The 15,680-nt window shown below is 41.5% G+C and overlaps 1 protein-coding gene across 7 annotated transcripts in view; it reads left to right on the forward strand.

The window, feature by feature from the left end:
* The window catches only part of Psd3 (pleckstrin and Sec7 domain containing 3), a 527,712-nt gene that overhangs the window by 276,485 nt on the left and 235,547 nt on the right, over window positions 1-15,680 (forward strand). The window contains exon 1 of one of the 7 annotated variants that reach the window (XM_085843939.1): window positions 857-1,691. The exons of 5 other annotated variants lie outside the window; for them this stretch is intronic. Coding sequence is in view for 1 of the 2 variants with exons in the window: in XM_085843938.1 (XP_085700064.1) it covers window positions 3,492-3,505 (14 nt within the window). In the remaining variant the exon portion in view is untranslated. Of the gene's footprint in view, window positions 1-856; window positions 1,692-1,721; window positions 3,506-15,680 lie in introns of those variants that run through there. One more of the 7 variants, XM_085843938.1, reaches the window with a different exon arrangement.

Here is a 15,680-nt window from a genome sequence, read left to right on the forward strand (position 1 = left end):
GGTGCTTGGACTTTAGCAACTGGGAGTCAGGAATGAATCTTATTTTCTATTCATCTCCATCCTGAACAGGTACTGTTTCTCTTTAAAGTGTAGCTATCACACAGCCTAGTCCAAGTCGGTAACATTGTAGACAGGCCAAACAGTGCAGAAAATAATAAGCCTGTGGTTTCATCATTCACTTTGGGAAAGAAAACATCACACCTGGATTAGAGACTCAGGACCACCTCTCACCTCTTTCCGTCCCTGGGGCAGGCTGACTGGAGTGTTGATGTTTATCATTCCTCTCAGACACATGTCCATGGACTTTAGAGAGTGTCTTTTCACACGTTTAGACTGCATATAGATGTTGTCTCTTTGTTTCCTGTGGTATCACCGTCCCCGCCCCCCAACATCTAAAATACATTTATTTACTTTAAAGCCCTACCTTATAGGTTAATTGCTATAAAAGTCATTATATGAATGCATTTTAATTATGTTTCCATTTTCTTAGAGTTGTATTATTATCTCTAAGAACGTGGCAATACATACTTATTTTTGTATAATAGCTTCCTGTGTAAATATGGGAATTTTTCTCTAGGCTTAGGTACATATTTAAGAATAAAAATTTATGGAAAGTGTAATCAGTTTTTGGTGAACTTATAGTCTTGAATATACATACTCCATTTTCTTTGAGCATATGCAATGTTTCTGTGTTTCTGTTTATAAGCTAACTCTTAGTTCCCCTTCCTCTTCCAATGCTACACAATAGCCCAGGTAAGGGGAAAATTGGCAAAGAAAACATTGCAGTCAATTGATTCCCCTTTCCCTTTAGGAGCTCTGGTAGAGACTCTGGTATCCATTAGTTGAGTCTGGAGACTGGGTCTGGATCAGATTTCTCAATTACTCCTGTCCCTGTTCTCCCCCCAGATGCTTTTGTGGCAGTTGTTGCCCTTGTCTGACAGCTGTGAGTGTGGCCTGTCCACTTTTGGCTGACCATAGTGGAATTTGAACAAAAGGACAATAAATATTTTCACAGGGCAATTATAGAAAAAACAGAAACCAAGGCAGAATGAAAATAGAAAAACACCAGCCACTGCAGTAGGTATCAAACATGCCTTTAGCTAGTTGTCAAATAAAGGAACTAAGTTTTTTTGTAGGCCAGTTCAGTCAGAATAAGTGAGCTATTAGAAATTGTGTCTTTTTAACATAGTACTTTTAAAACCTCGGGGCTGTTATAAAAGACAACTTATTTTAGAATGGTGTTGAAGGAACATTTCCCCTCCTTAAACGGCCACTACCCCAGTTCTGCTAAGGAATCTGCCGTTTCTCCCAGTTACTAGCTCTGCTCTGGCTTTTAAACAGTTAAGTGGGAGGTTTATGAGGTCATGTGTGACTTCACTGGGTCTGGACTTTTGAAGTAGGTCTGTTGGAGGGAAGCTGCTTGGTTAGAAGGAAGGCTGGGAAGAGGGGCAGGACTCCTTCCACTTCTTTCAAGTTCTTATCCCACAGGCAGCCCCCAAGGGGATACAGTGGCATTCTGTGAGAATGTCACTGTTCAGTCAGTGCGTAGCAGTGTGTATTCACACAGAAGCAGCGTTAGAAGTGCGTTAAAAGAGCCCTTACGGACGATGAAAGTTTGCTGAGCAGATGGAACAGGGGCGTTCTCTTCGTATTCCTGACAGCCTCATGGGGCAGACTGTTTGCTGACAGAGGTAACAGGAATTTGGGCTGAGTGTCTTTGTCTGATCCCTGGTCTGAGGCAGTCTGGATTATGTACAAATAGAAAATTCCTTGGGTGTGAAAATGTTTAATTTCAAATATAAACCATGATAGGACAATCTTGGGGAAAAACTTAAAATGCTTTTCTATTTTATTGGTAAGGCTGACAGAAATGAGGAGGGTAGTTACTGCATGGAGGGGTTGGGGCACATGGAGACTTTCCCTGGTGGAGCCACGTTGCTGTCTGAGGCGGTCATAGTGTGGTGCTCTTAGACTCTGAGTTCATCTTTGGAAACTCTGAACTTCTAGCAGGCAGAAGGCCACCACTTTGAGCGTGGTCATTTAGTGGTCCATTCTGTTTCACAGGGATTCCATTCTTTGTGTCATTCCTCCCCCAAAAATGTTGGCTTTGTAGTTACTATGGAAAAATGATCCATCTTAGAATTTAGGGGTAGGTTTGTTTCTTCAAAGGTTATCCAGTTACCTAAGGAAAAAGTCTATTTCAGCTCTGGCTTATCTCTGGAAGGGTGTCTATCTGCAGTCATGCTCAACAGACACAAACATAAGGGACCACAGCAACACTGAAGAATTAAATAGGGCCTGAGTGGGTGTGACCCATTGATAACCCCACCCACCCATCCTGAGAGACTTAGATTAGTAGTAGACTCACTGACCCACCAAAACTGAGAGTACCAGCCTGGGATTCTCAGGGGAATTAATTGATTACATAACGAGCTCACTGATGTGTATGTATTGGTCAAGTTGCCAATTCTTGACTTGATCACAGATTTATTTATTTATTTATTTTTTTAGGTTCTATTTATATACTTTTCAGTGCCATTTGTTTTATTGGCCAATCAGTATAAAATTCTGACTGCCTATACCTGGATATTTTGTTTTACTTTCCTCAAAGTACAGAGAGAATTCATGGCATAGAAAATGCACTTAACATGTTTGTTGGCGGCAGAGTGCAGTGCTTAGGGGTCACAGGCCCATAGCTTTACATTTTTCCTCTAGTTCATAAGGTTTGACTTCTCATAAGTTCCTTAACTGCACACCGGAAGTGCAGTTTCTCCATATGTTAAGTTAGGGATGCAAATGTTAACTGTCCTGAGGGATAGCTATTGTAAAGGCTAACTAAAGTGCAGCATGTGAAAGCATTTACATCATTTGTCTGCACTAGGGAAAGCTCAATCAATGTTAACTTGGACTGTTCTCATTGTTTAAGTTGTGCTTCCTTCAGTCAGATACTCAAGAGGACTTGGTTAGGAAACACTGGTAAAGCGTAGAGACGCTCACGTTGTGAACGTTCATGGAGCTTTGTGGTCAGGTGTCAGGCAGCATGTCTATTTCTCATCCTCTCGTTGGTCATTGCCCTGATGCAGCCTCCCATGCCCAGGGGTGAGCAGAGGAGGAGCAGGGATAAGCAAGTGTAGCTTCATCAGGACTTTTGAAAACTTTTCTCGTTTCGGGCCTGTGATGCCACTCCAGTTTTAGCATCTTAGACTGTTGGGAACAGGACAATCTGTATGTGATACACAAGAGGTGCTAGGTAGAAAGGACTGCTGAAATCCAGGCACTGTTCCCGTGTACTCTCCCTTGGTGAGGGCCCTCTCTGTGCAGTGGTGGCTGTTTTTATAGGCTTATCTGTAGCTCCAGCTTTGCCCTTTTGATCTTTTTACTACGAGCCTGGCAGCTTGCAGCAGTATGAACTATGCATACCTTCTTATTTCCTGATCTGTTATTGTGGATGATATCTTTTTCATTATGGAGATTAAGCAAAATTTGTGGAAATGACTAGCACAGAGTAAGTACCAAATATATTTTTACTTTTCCCCAAAATTCTCTATTTCTGCTGTTATAGTCAAGGGGAGTTTAATTATCATTTCTAAATAAGACCTTTTATGCTGTAGTGCATTGTAAAGGTCTTATGTCTAGACTGTGGTTCTAAAACTTTTGATTAAAATACTTTCCTTGAGCTGAGCATGTGGTGTATACCTGTAATCTCAGACGTGGGAATTACAGGCAGGGGAATCAGCCACTCTTGGCTACATAACAGTTTTGAATCAGCCTTGGACAGCTGAGACCCTGGGTCTATAATGGCAACGGTAGTAATTGTCTTGTGTTACTAGTTTATGACAATAATGTCAGCCGTTCTTTTTATCTTGATAATAGTTCAGTGTGGGTTATTATCCTTACAAATGTTAAATAAGATTTTAATCCAGTTTTCAAAAATATGGCAAAAATTCAGCGCCAGTGGTAAACATGGACTAGAAATCCTTGCTTGTTCCGCGGCAGGGGCCTCCATCGACAGCACCCAGGGTCTTCCTTGGAAGGTAGTCTATGAGGTTTTGGTGGGATTTTAGTCAAAACTATCTTTCTGGTGTAAAAGTACAAATGTGGTCTGGAAAGTTCTGCCAGGTTTGCTCGTCTCTGTACAGTTAAGTCCCTCCTTCTGGTTCCACAGGGTTTGGAATGTTTGGGAGTGTCCTTGAAGGGAAGCTGCCCGCACAGCTGGGTCTCGTCACCCAGAGCCCAATGGACTTGACAGGTCCAGCTCTGCCCATACTGCTGCAGGTCATCTGAGCAGCCCTGAGTTCTTGGAGGATAGTCAAGGGTTCAAAACGCCCTGGAAAACCTCTGTCTTGAAGCTTTATATTCCAGTAAGGGTTTTAGTCACTGCTCTGCTGGTCTGAGGGTGGGGTTCAGGCAGCCCTTTGGTCTGATGTTGTGTTTGGCTTAGAGTCACCAGCACTGGGTGGGGAGAATGTAGGAATTGTTAAACTGAACATGGAACTGCAGGACTGTGTTCAGCTTCTAGCCTTACTGTTTACCATCTGTGGCCCTGGCCGGGATGACTCTGCTCTAAGCTTCTTCACTTGTAGAATGGAATGACCGTGAAATAGAATAGTGCATATGAAAGTGCCAGACAGTGCAGACTAAACATTCAAGATTTAGAGAAGGGGAGAAAGTGTGCCTTAACTAGCTGGTGCCCTTAGACTCAGTCTCATGTCCTGTCTGTACATGAATGCCAGTGACTACTTGGAACTTGTGTTCAGAAGGGAGGGAATTCCTGTGTAGTTTCTGTACTCAGACTGGAATAAGCTACCTTTTTGTTTAGGTCCTGATTTACATAGCAGAAGCTATGAGAACATTGGTTGACCCCGTTCTGGTACTGATTATCAAAACCGGAAGTCACTCTCAGTTCTCAGTCTTCCAAAGCAGAGTATGGACTAAAGACCTTTTTGTGTGCAGAGAATATAGTGACTGTCTTCCGACTTCTACCTTTCTTTTGCTTTGCTATACCATAATTGCACTTGATCTTAGCCAGAAGGCCAAGAAGCTTTTGCTATGCCATAATTTTAGAGGACAAAATCTGATTCCCAGTTTAGAAAAACGGCTTTAAATTTTATTAAATGTTTGGTATTTTGGGGAGGGGAATTTTATTTAATATATTTGATCATTATTCATCCTAAATTCTTTCCCCAACTTCTCTCCAGCCCACTGTTACCTCCCTACCCTCTAATTTCTTGTTTTTTTTTTTTGAATTTTAATTTTTAAAAAGCACTCATTGACTCCCATTCATGTCATCAATTTATTTCTAGGTGTGAGCCCATCCACTAGAGCATGGTGGGCATACCAAGAGCCACACCCTTAAAGATAACCGAGTCTTCGTCACCCAGCAGCCATCAGTTGTCTGTGGCTGTGAGTCAAGCTCAGGTCACGAGGCTTTATTTGCCCTGTGAGCCATCCTATAGGTTTATGAGAGGAAGAGTTGACTGAGCAATGAGTTCATGACAGGTTGACATTGTCCTGCGTTTTCTGACAGTTTGACCTTGGGAAGCTAGTGCGTTTCATACCATGACTTTGAACTTGACCTGAACTGACTTTACCATAAGGATTATATAGTTGAGCAATTTCTAAAGATTAACAGTGAAAGAATCGTCAAGAGTCCATACAAAGCAGAACCAAAGATTGTCAGCCTGCACATCATATGCAGCAGTTAATTCCTTGGGGCTCAGTTGTCTAAGGATGCGTTTAGTGGCCATCCTTGAGTCTCCTCAGACGGTGAGGAATGTGAGTTTTTCAACCTGATCTTACAAAAGTAACTTTCTTTGGGGTGTGGGGTGGGGTGGGGAGAGAAAACAAATTTTAGTAGCAAAGTACTGAATATGTTGTAGAATATAAAGTGAACATGATTAGGCTACTTCTAAAGTTATCTGACATGAGAGAGGACAGGCATGATCAGTTTGAGGCCTGGTCTCAGGTGTCGCAGGAATGAGCCCAGCTGCACGTTTCTTAACTGCCGTGTAGACTTGGCTACCTCGCAGTCGGAAGCAGCCATGTACTAAGTCAGCAGATTCTGCCTGCACCATCCTGGGTTTCCTCTGGATATCTCAGGACTGCATAACTCTAGAAAGAGACTAAGAGATCCATCTGCAGGAGCTAGACTGTAGGCCGAGTGTAGCCTTCCCAGATTGTGTTATCAGAGTCCACCCAAGGTTGGTTAGTGTGGAAGTAATTCCTGTCTTACATTGAATTCAGTTTTAGGAAAATAGCTGAAGTCTGATATAATATGTATAGTACATAAACTTGGATACAATCTGAATTGATATAGTCATATCAGCATATTGTATTTTTGATTCTCTGATGCCTTCACCTAAAAATGTTCTACTCTGGCTATTTATATTAGCTCCTGGTGTTTGGATGGCAGGACTGCTACATCACGGCACCTTCGTAACTCTGCCTTTTCTGTATTCAGAATTGTTGAGGATGCCATAGGTTCCTTTTCTTTGATAAAACTTAGTAACAGCTGATGAACAGGACTGTGGATTTCTCAGATCTTATGTTTTTGCCCATATAAGGCCACTGTGACTCTGAAGAACCCAAAGATTGTCTCCAGACTCAGCATTAGCATCCTGCTCATGCTGTAATTCTTCCATGATTCCTAGCTATGCAGGGCATAAATACTGTAGATCCCACATTTAGGAAAAACATTTTCTCTCTTTATAACTGAAAACATACCACGGGACTAGCACATGGAAGCAGTGGATTTTCTTGTACTTCACTGTAGTTCTAGGGTTTAGGGCATGCCACCCACTTCTCTAATAAATGAGATAGTAAAGCTAGGCAGCAGCTAGTATTTTCCAGAGCCAGACAGTGGCTTGTGATTTCTTTCTTCCCTAGGAATGTCATCAGAGAGGAGAGGCAGTGAAGGAAAGAGCTAGGATTAGTTGGGCTTTTCTGTTGCCTGTGCCCTGGACTACTTGCTGCCTGACCCTAACTGCCCTTAGTGGGTTGGAGGTAGGGGGGTGGGGGGGGCAGAGTCAACAACACAGACTGGGAGCAAACACAACTGAGCACTGCTGCAAGCTCCTTAGGTACCCACCACCCATGCTCCATTGGTCCCAAGAAAGCATCTCTTCTAAACAGCACTTTTTGATTGGCTGGCATGGTCTGCACCAGTGATCCTTGGTCTCTCAGGCAGTCCTCAATTAGGTCCTCCTACAGGAGTTGCTTTTGCAGCTGCATGGCTCAGGTGTTTACATAGAGATGGCTCTGAGGTTCCTGCTACACTTTTCTATGTCTCCTGTGCAGCTCATAACCTCGGTGAGGTGGAGGCTGTCTTTTAATTTTTTGAGAGCCCTAAGTTCAGATTTCTACAAAATTCTTTAATATTGATTATTCTAATTTTGGCATTTATTTACCAATCTGTCAGCAGTTTGGAGCTCTCTGCTTGGAATAGAGTTGCCCATAAACAGTTGTTCCCAACCCAACTTTCCTGCCTGGGCAGTGATGCTTTTGAACTTTTTGTGCTTTTATGTGGAAGATGGTTCTTTTGTGGGAGACTTATCCCCTGTGTGTGTGTGTGTGTGTGTGTGTGTGTGTGTGTGTATATGACAGAGAGAGAGAGAGGGAGAGAGAGAGAGAGAGAGAGAGAGAGAGAGAGAGAGAGAGAGAGAGAGAGAGTGAGAGTTTATTGTCCCTTTTTTGTGTGATTTTTTTTTTTTTTTTTTTATTCAGCAGAAGCCTCAAGGACACTCACTGTTATAGGGCCTGAATTAACATGACTGTGGGTCTTCAGGGTTAGGACCTGCTTGTACTTTGAGAGAGAATCAACACTTCTCCGTGGAATTGTTTGCTTTTTGTCTTCTTGATAATGGCAGAACCTGTCAAAACATTCCTATTGTTGATTGAGTTTATTTCCTGGATTTGAAGTGATTTGACTGCCCCCCTCCCCCAACCCTTTTACTATTTTACAGGGAAATTTTGGACTTGACTAATTGTCTTGTTTAAACTATACCTTGTTTCCACTGGAGGATGTGTCTCTATCTAGCCCTGTCAGTATTTTCCCTTAGGCTCATGCCAGTGACTTAGGTGGATTTGAGCAACAGTAGTGAAGGTTTTAATAAGTGCACTTGGTTATCTGTTCTAGTAGTCAACAGGACATCAAACACCTAGTGTTTCACTTGTGCTAGGATGTACTCTTACACTGAGCTATGTCCCAACAGGATTTACCTTACATATGTTTATTCTCTTCAAAACAACAGTTCCTGGATATTTACCTGTCAGATTTTTATATTGCGTGAGCAGTTGATTCATTTGAGTTTCTTAGTTCTTAGTCATGAAACTCTGGAATCTTCCCTTGTGGGCAAACGTAGGGGAGCCGAAAGTGAAAGGGTACCACTAGCTCCCTTCTGCATGAGTGACACAATTAACAGGTTGTTGACATAGTGTTTCTAGGGACCACCTTAGTGTAAAAACCTTTTGTTGTACCCCTGGGTGTGATAACTGAGAAGAATGCTGCTGCCATGCCCATGCCAACAAATCTAGAAGGGCAGCAGGACAGGGCAGTGGCAGGCACTGCTGTGAAGTCTGAGAACGCCCTCTGCTCTGGAATCACTGCTACTGTTCACTGCTGCTGTCACCGTCCCCATTCTTTTAGGGTGTAGTATCTCTGACATCTCTGTTGCAGGCTCAGTCAGAGTGGTACTGATAAAGCAGGCACTTGAAATGTTGTAGTGTACAGTCCTCATATTTTTGCCTCATGATCTTTCTTCCTTTAGAATATACTTACCCTTAAAGTAAAACTTTATACAAATTAGATTTTAGAAAATGTTGGCCAGATTTTGAACTCATGGAAGTACATTCCAAGATTTTCGTGCAAAGCTGTTTCCCACATTGTGGAATGAACTGGTCATTGTAACCAGCTTTCTATGGAACAGTTGTTCCAGATCCCAGTGCTGTGACCAAGTTCTTTTCACTAGCTTATCCTAGAATTAGACTGTCCACTTTCTCCTGATTAAAGTCTTCTGGGGAAAGACTCTGATGCTCATGTGACTAGTTTTCCTTCTAAGTTATTGCCGATGTAGTTCAGATCTTCCTGATGGGCTTCTTTTCCCAGTGGAAGTCCATCCTAGGTAAGGAAGAGTAGGGGAATGGTTATTTGGCAACAAACCCAGTATTTTCATTTTCTGCTTCATCACAATAAAAACATGTCACTGGTTTAACACCAGGATTTAAAAAATACCTTCAGCTTTAATTCAGGATTTTGGGTATCTTCTTTCTTCTTCTTCTTCTTCTTCTTCTTCTTCTTCTTCTTCTTCTTCTTCTTCTTCTTCTTCTTCTTCTTCTTCTTCTTCTTCTTCTCCTCCTCCTCCTCCTCCTCCTCCTCCTCCTCATTCTCCTTCTCCATCTCCTCCTCCTCCTCCTCCTCCTCCTCCTCCTCCTCCTCCTCCTTCTTCTTCTTTTCCCATTTAAAAAAAAATTTTTTTTTTATTTCTTTTCTCTGGCCCATCAGCAAAATAAAAAGACATCACTGGTTCATTTTCCACTTCATAATGTTTTCAGTAGAAGTGATTTAATCTCAGTGTGGTTTCAGCACAAGGTTACAAAAATAAGACCTGCATATATGTCATATAGGAGGAGGATAATTAGTTAAATATATTTTACATTGTTTACATGTAAAGATTTTAAAGAGAGAAAGTGTTAGGCACTCCCCTCCCAAAGGAATCATTGAGCAGTTCTCAGGACTACAGAAGTTTATGCTTAAATAGAAGATATGTGTGGCACTTCAAATCATTAGTTACTATTGCAGGAGTGAGAATAGTGACGAGTTGAACTTACAGACGATTTTACTTTGCTTAGAGTTCTCAGGGCACCCAAAGGACAAGGGTAACTTCTTCTCTTTCTTTCTGTATATCATCACATTAGAAGATGTGGTTTTCCCTGTGGTAAAATAAGTCATTTAAACAGTTATGGATAATGTTATGTGAGTTAAAGGGTATTAATCAAAGCTTTGACCATTAAATGAATCTCATAAAGCTAATGTCTGCACACATTTCTCTTTTTTATTAGATATTTTCTTTATTTACATTTCAAGTGTTATCCCCTTTCTTGGTTTCCCCCCCAAAAACCCCCTACTGCACACATTTCTTTATAGGACCAAACTCTATGCAAGGAGCAAAATCTTGTATAATAGAGTTTAGGTCTTGGGTTTTCTTTTTCAATTTTTTTTTAAAAAATGTACCTTCCAACATAGTCCAATGTGATTATTTCTTTAAAATATTGCCTTGAGTAAAAGTCCCTCTGGTTCTTCGTAAAATAGTTGTAGTAATAACTCCTCCTTGGGGCAGTTATGAGGGCGATTTTAGATAGTGTTTACAAGTGCTTCATGCAGTACCTGGAGTTAGTGTGTGCACAGTTAGTGTTAGCACCAGCCATCACTTGTGTGCTCCTGTATGCTGCCACACTCTTCGTCTCATCTCTTATAACCACACGACTCAGATTACTGACAGGGCAGAGCCGCCTTCTCACTTATATTTGTTTCTCTTGTATATTTTATGCCTTTTGGGTGTTTTGATCAGTGGTGCCAAGTGAGGACTGAAAGAATATCTTAAAGAACTATGAGAAGAGGTGAAAGCAATACAGGATAGAGTATCTAAGGATAGATTTTTCTTAACACCTTTTATGTTACCGTATTACATGAAAGTGGGTGCAGGGGGTAAAATGGCTTATGGTTTTAGACATAATGTTGTGATTCTTTGTGCCGAGTTAGGTCTCTACAGAGCAGTGGATTGTCCTACTGAGCTTCTGTGAACCCTCATGATGACTTGATTAATAGTTATAACAGAGGCATAGTCTTGATATACCAAGATGGAAACTGAATATTTCCTTGTGAAAGTTAGAATAATAGGAAATTCTATAGGTCTACACAAAAGTCCACTGGAGGAATGTACCTGCAGCTTAACCTCTCATGAGACATTTATAGTTCGTGAACTCATGCTTTGATCACTAATTAACAGTATTTGTCTTAAAGGTACAATTTCACCAAGTTGTCCATACTGGCAGTAATGTATTCTTTCTGGTCTCCATATAGCTGGGTTATGGCTTGAGCCACCACACCTGGCTCCTCTTTCCCCAATACCCATTTATATGGTATCCCAAAGAGCTCTTCTTGGCCAAATGTTGGAAAATAGAATTTCTTTTTTGAGCTAGAATCTTGATGTGTAGGTCAGGGTTCTATTTCTTGCCTCAATCTCCTCACTTCTGGGACCACACACACACACACACACACACACAGAGAGAGAGAGAGAGAGAGAGAGAGAGAGAGAGAGAGAGAGAGAGAGAGAGACTGACTGAGTGTGTATATGTACTTGTACTTTGGAAGTTAGAGGACATCACATGGGAGTCAGTTCTCTCTTTCCACTATGTGAGATCCAGAATGCTCTGAGAGAGGGCCACTTTTTTCCCATTTAAGTCTCTGATGATAGCATATTTGTGCCAGACTACTGTCTCTGTTTCCTAGTAATCTCCATACCAAAGAAGGGCTATAAAGGGGCATATAAACTTTGGACATATGCATTCTTGAGCTGTCTTGGGTCCCGAGGATTCTGAGAGTGATGCTGCAAAACAAGCTTGTGGGTTTGTCCAAGCTGCTGATTTTTTTTTAACCTGTGCTTACCAATACCTGGTATTCTGGTCCTCTTGAAGTATTAGTGAAAATGGAGGGTGGTGAAGTCTTAGGACTTTTGTCTTGGAAGCAGCAAAGGGGCCTTTCCACTACCCTGCTGCTGTGACCAGTGGACAGAGCTTCACAGGCAGCTTTCCCTCCCTTACAGTTGAATTAGCCTGGAGTATTCTTTTTAAAAACAGTTTTCAATTAACCAAAGAAAAGGGATTGGGGACTCTTCTTAGTTCATGCATCTAATTCATTTATTATCCTCATATACTCAGGCAGTCAGGATTTTCTCTCCAAGGTCTCCCCCCTTGATATAGGAGCCATTTCCTACCTCTCTTTTTTAATCATCCTGAGACACCTCATTGTGATTAGCAAGGAAGGATGGTCTGTCAAAAGCCTCTGAATTATTTTATCACATTAGGAGTCACCCAACCACAACTGATTGGTGGTAGCTGTGTGTGATTCAGAAGAGTCCCCAAAAAGCTCACCCCCACACTTGCAGTTTTCCTCTTACCCACTTCACGATGCCTGTTCTTCCTGTACACATTGCCACAAAGCATCTGAAGCCCTTGCCTCACCACATGCGCCTGAGCTGCGGGATTTAAAATTCTGTGTGTGTGTGTGTGTGTGTGTGTATTTGTAAGTGTTTACATAACAGACAGCCTTTGAGGTGAGGAAGAACTCCCAGTCCTACCATATGGTCAGAAGGTTTGTCCGAAGCTTGAGTAGTGGTCTTGCTAAGCTCAATTTTGCGGACTCATCCCTTCTCTCACCATGCTGCTCTTTGTCCTCATCAGGGGTACATGACTTATCTTCTATTCATGGTCATGCTGTTCTGAGCATTGGTGAATATAGTATACATAGTAACAAGCTGTCTCAAGTACACTAGACTGCTTTCTCAGACAGCCAACTAGTGTGGGTCCTACCTCACTGCCTTAAGCATGAATTGTTTCTGTTGGCCATGGGTTTGCTAGGCTATTCTGATTGTAAACTCTATTTTTAATGCAACAGAAATCATGTTTTCTTATTTTTTTTGCTTTGCTTTATATTCTTAATTCCTTTTTTGAATATTTTCAGATATCACATAATATTCTGATCAACTTAGTCGATAATAGGTTATAATAGAATTTTAGAGATAAGTGGGGTATTCATATTCATCTCCTCTTGTAAACTTCGCCCAACTCCAATACAACACACACATACACACATACACACACACAGAAAGAGAGAGAGACAGAGAGACAGAGAGACAGAGACAGAGGAGAATTTCTGAGTCAAAGGAAATAAGGACAGTTGCCCAAAATAGCCCAATCACTGAGGAAACTGGACCAGCATTTAACTTCGTGTGTGTCCTGCTGCAGTAGGTCATCACCATGCAGTTTTACATTTTTTTGTTGTTGGTTTTGGTTTTTAAACTTTAATTAATTTACTTTACATCCTGACCTCCATTTCCCCTCCCTCTTCTCCCAGTCTTTCCCTCCTACCTCTCCTCTCCCCTATCCACTCCTCCCCTTTTCTCTTCAGAAAATGGGAGGCCTCCCATGGACCTCAACCATCCCAGGCATATCACTCTTTATGAATCTACAACAAGGTACTGGCACTCTAGACCCCTGAGGTGTACCCCAGCGTCCCTGAATTTGGAATACCTGGGAACACATCCCAGATCTGTCACACTTATTACCAGGATGTGTTTCACTATCCTGTTTGTCAAATGGACATATACTTTTGTGAAGATTAAATGCCCTCAATGGAATGATGCAGGTATTTAATACCCCATATCCATCATTTTTGTCTAAGTGCTTTGAATGGTAACAGAGAGAAAGTAAGTAGTCTATTATATATCCCATTGGAGGTTTATGTCAGCCTGAGTGTTAGAGCTTACTTAAGGTCTCTCAGTCTCTCTTTCTCTCCCCTTCCATTCCTTTCTCTCTCCCTCCATCCCCCCCATGTATGTATGTATTTATGTATGTACATACATCATACATAAATACATACATACATACATACATACATATCAGCACACTTCTGTTATCTCTGGGCACACTTTGTGTTCATCACAACTTACTTAGCCACTTCCCTTCCACACCTACTACTGAGAGTGATTGAAAGCCTTGGGCACTAACAGTGATGCGGCAGAGCATGCTCGTGAAGGTAGACGTTCTCAGTAAGCTCATCAGGCGTATTTTCTTGCTCATTGCATTCCTTTAAAACATAATTTTGTTCATGACTAGAGGACAAAGGGATTAGCAATAGGACCCCTGAAGACTTGTGGAATAACTACCTTCTGCTAAGCACGAGCCAGTGTTCTGTTCCTTCATGTAATAATGAAAATTACTATGTGGAATTCAACTGGTGGGAGGAGTGAAGTTTTTATGAAGCGATGGCACTGCATTGTCTGCCTCTGTGAATGATGTGGGAGAGATAACCACAAAGTATTGCTACGTAACTGCCATGTCTGCCAGTCCACTGCCAGTGGCTGTGTGGGAAGAGAGGAAGGCCCAGTTGCAATCAGGTCTTTGTCATCGTTGTGTCATGGGTGAAGCATTGCGGAGCTCAGACCTCACTTGTGTGATGAGTGAGGTACTTGAGACTCAGCACGTTTGTACTTGACTTCAGTGTTGTGATGATTTACCGTGGCTAATGGCAGAGGTAAGGGCTGTGTGCCGGAAGTGCTGGACCTGTGGAATCAACTGAGGGGACGCTTGCCTCTCCCTGGGTGAGTGGACCTGGTTTCTGCCTACATTTGCAGAGTGTGTCTTCTGAAGCAGGCTTCCTTTGTGGCTTCCTGGAGCCTGCCATTCACTCCCCCTTTCTTAGCTGTAGCTGACTACTCCTTTAAAAGGCCAGAGAGGACTTGTGACAGGAAAAGCCAGGAAGGACCAATAAGAGGTCCTTTGGTGTGGAATAAGCCAGAGAGGGAAATTTACCTTTGATAGTGAAAAGCAAGTCTTGTTTTACTGGTGTAATGGCTTTCTTGTTTCATGCCTAAGAGAATGTTTTCCTTTAAAAGGAAAGAAACATTTAATTAGGTGTGTGCTTAGTGGAGAAAATGTATTTTTGGATGAGGGATATTTTTTCCTGTTTCAGCTGTGATGAATTAAGAATAGCAGTAACTGGCAAACAAAACACTTGAAATGGCCTGCATTCTCTCAAATTGGGAAGAAGATAGTTTCAGTAGTTCCTTGCCTGACTGGGGAGAGCTGAAATAGTGTTGTGAGATGTTTTTTTTTTTTTTTTTTTTCATATGGAGGCCAAGCCCTGCTGATTTTTATAGTTAGTTGACTTACAGAGACTGAGGTTGCTGGACAACAGAAAAAAAAAAGGAAAGAAAAAGAACAAGATAAAAGATATAGTTGCAAGACTATTTCAAGTGCAGTTAGCTGTAGTTTATATTTTATGAAGTATTGGAAGTATTGTCATATTTATTTATTTATTTATTTATTTAAGATTTATTTATTAATTATATGTAAGTACACTGTAGCTGTCTTCAGACACTCCAGAAGAGGGCGCCAGATCTCTTTAAAGATGGTTGTGAGCCACCATGTGGCTGCTGGGATTTGAACTCTGGACCTTCGGAAGAGCAGTCGGGTGCTCTTACCCACTGAGCCATCTCACCAGCCCTGTATTGTCATTTTTAAAGTGAACTTTGGCTTTTATATACTTAAGCGTACATCTTGAACTCTGCTTTTTAAAGAAAGGACAGGATAGAATTATGTGGATTTTACAGATAGGATCTTGGGAAGCAGAAAATCAAGAAGAATCAGACCTTTGAAGGAAACTCCAAGAGTGCTAAGGCAGTGCTGGCCTTCAGGTGATGTTTTCATTCTTAATGCTTCTTGGCCATGCCACAAAGCCTTAGTTCTCTGCAAATCTAAAACTAACTTCTAGTATTATTCAAAGGAGATTTTTTTTAAAGACATTAGCAGCCCTGCTTGAGGCTATAAACTAACTTCTATGAGCTGTCAAGCATATTATATGATTTCACTATATTATTAGCAAGTTAAGTCATATGATTAATTTT

This window comes from Mus caroli, unplaced genomic scaffold, assembly GCF_978045245.1.
Source record: "Mus caroli unplaced genomic scaffold, Mus_caroli_1 scaffold_10, whole genome shotgun sequence".
NCBI lineage: Eukaryota > Metazoa > Chordata > Mammalia > Rodentia > Muridae > Mus > Mus caroli.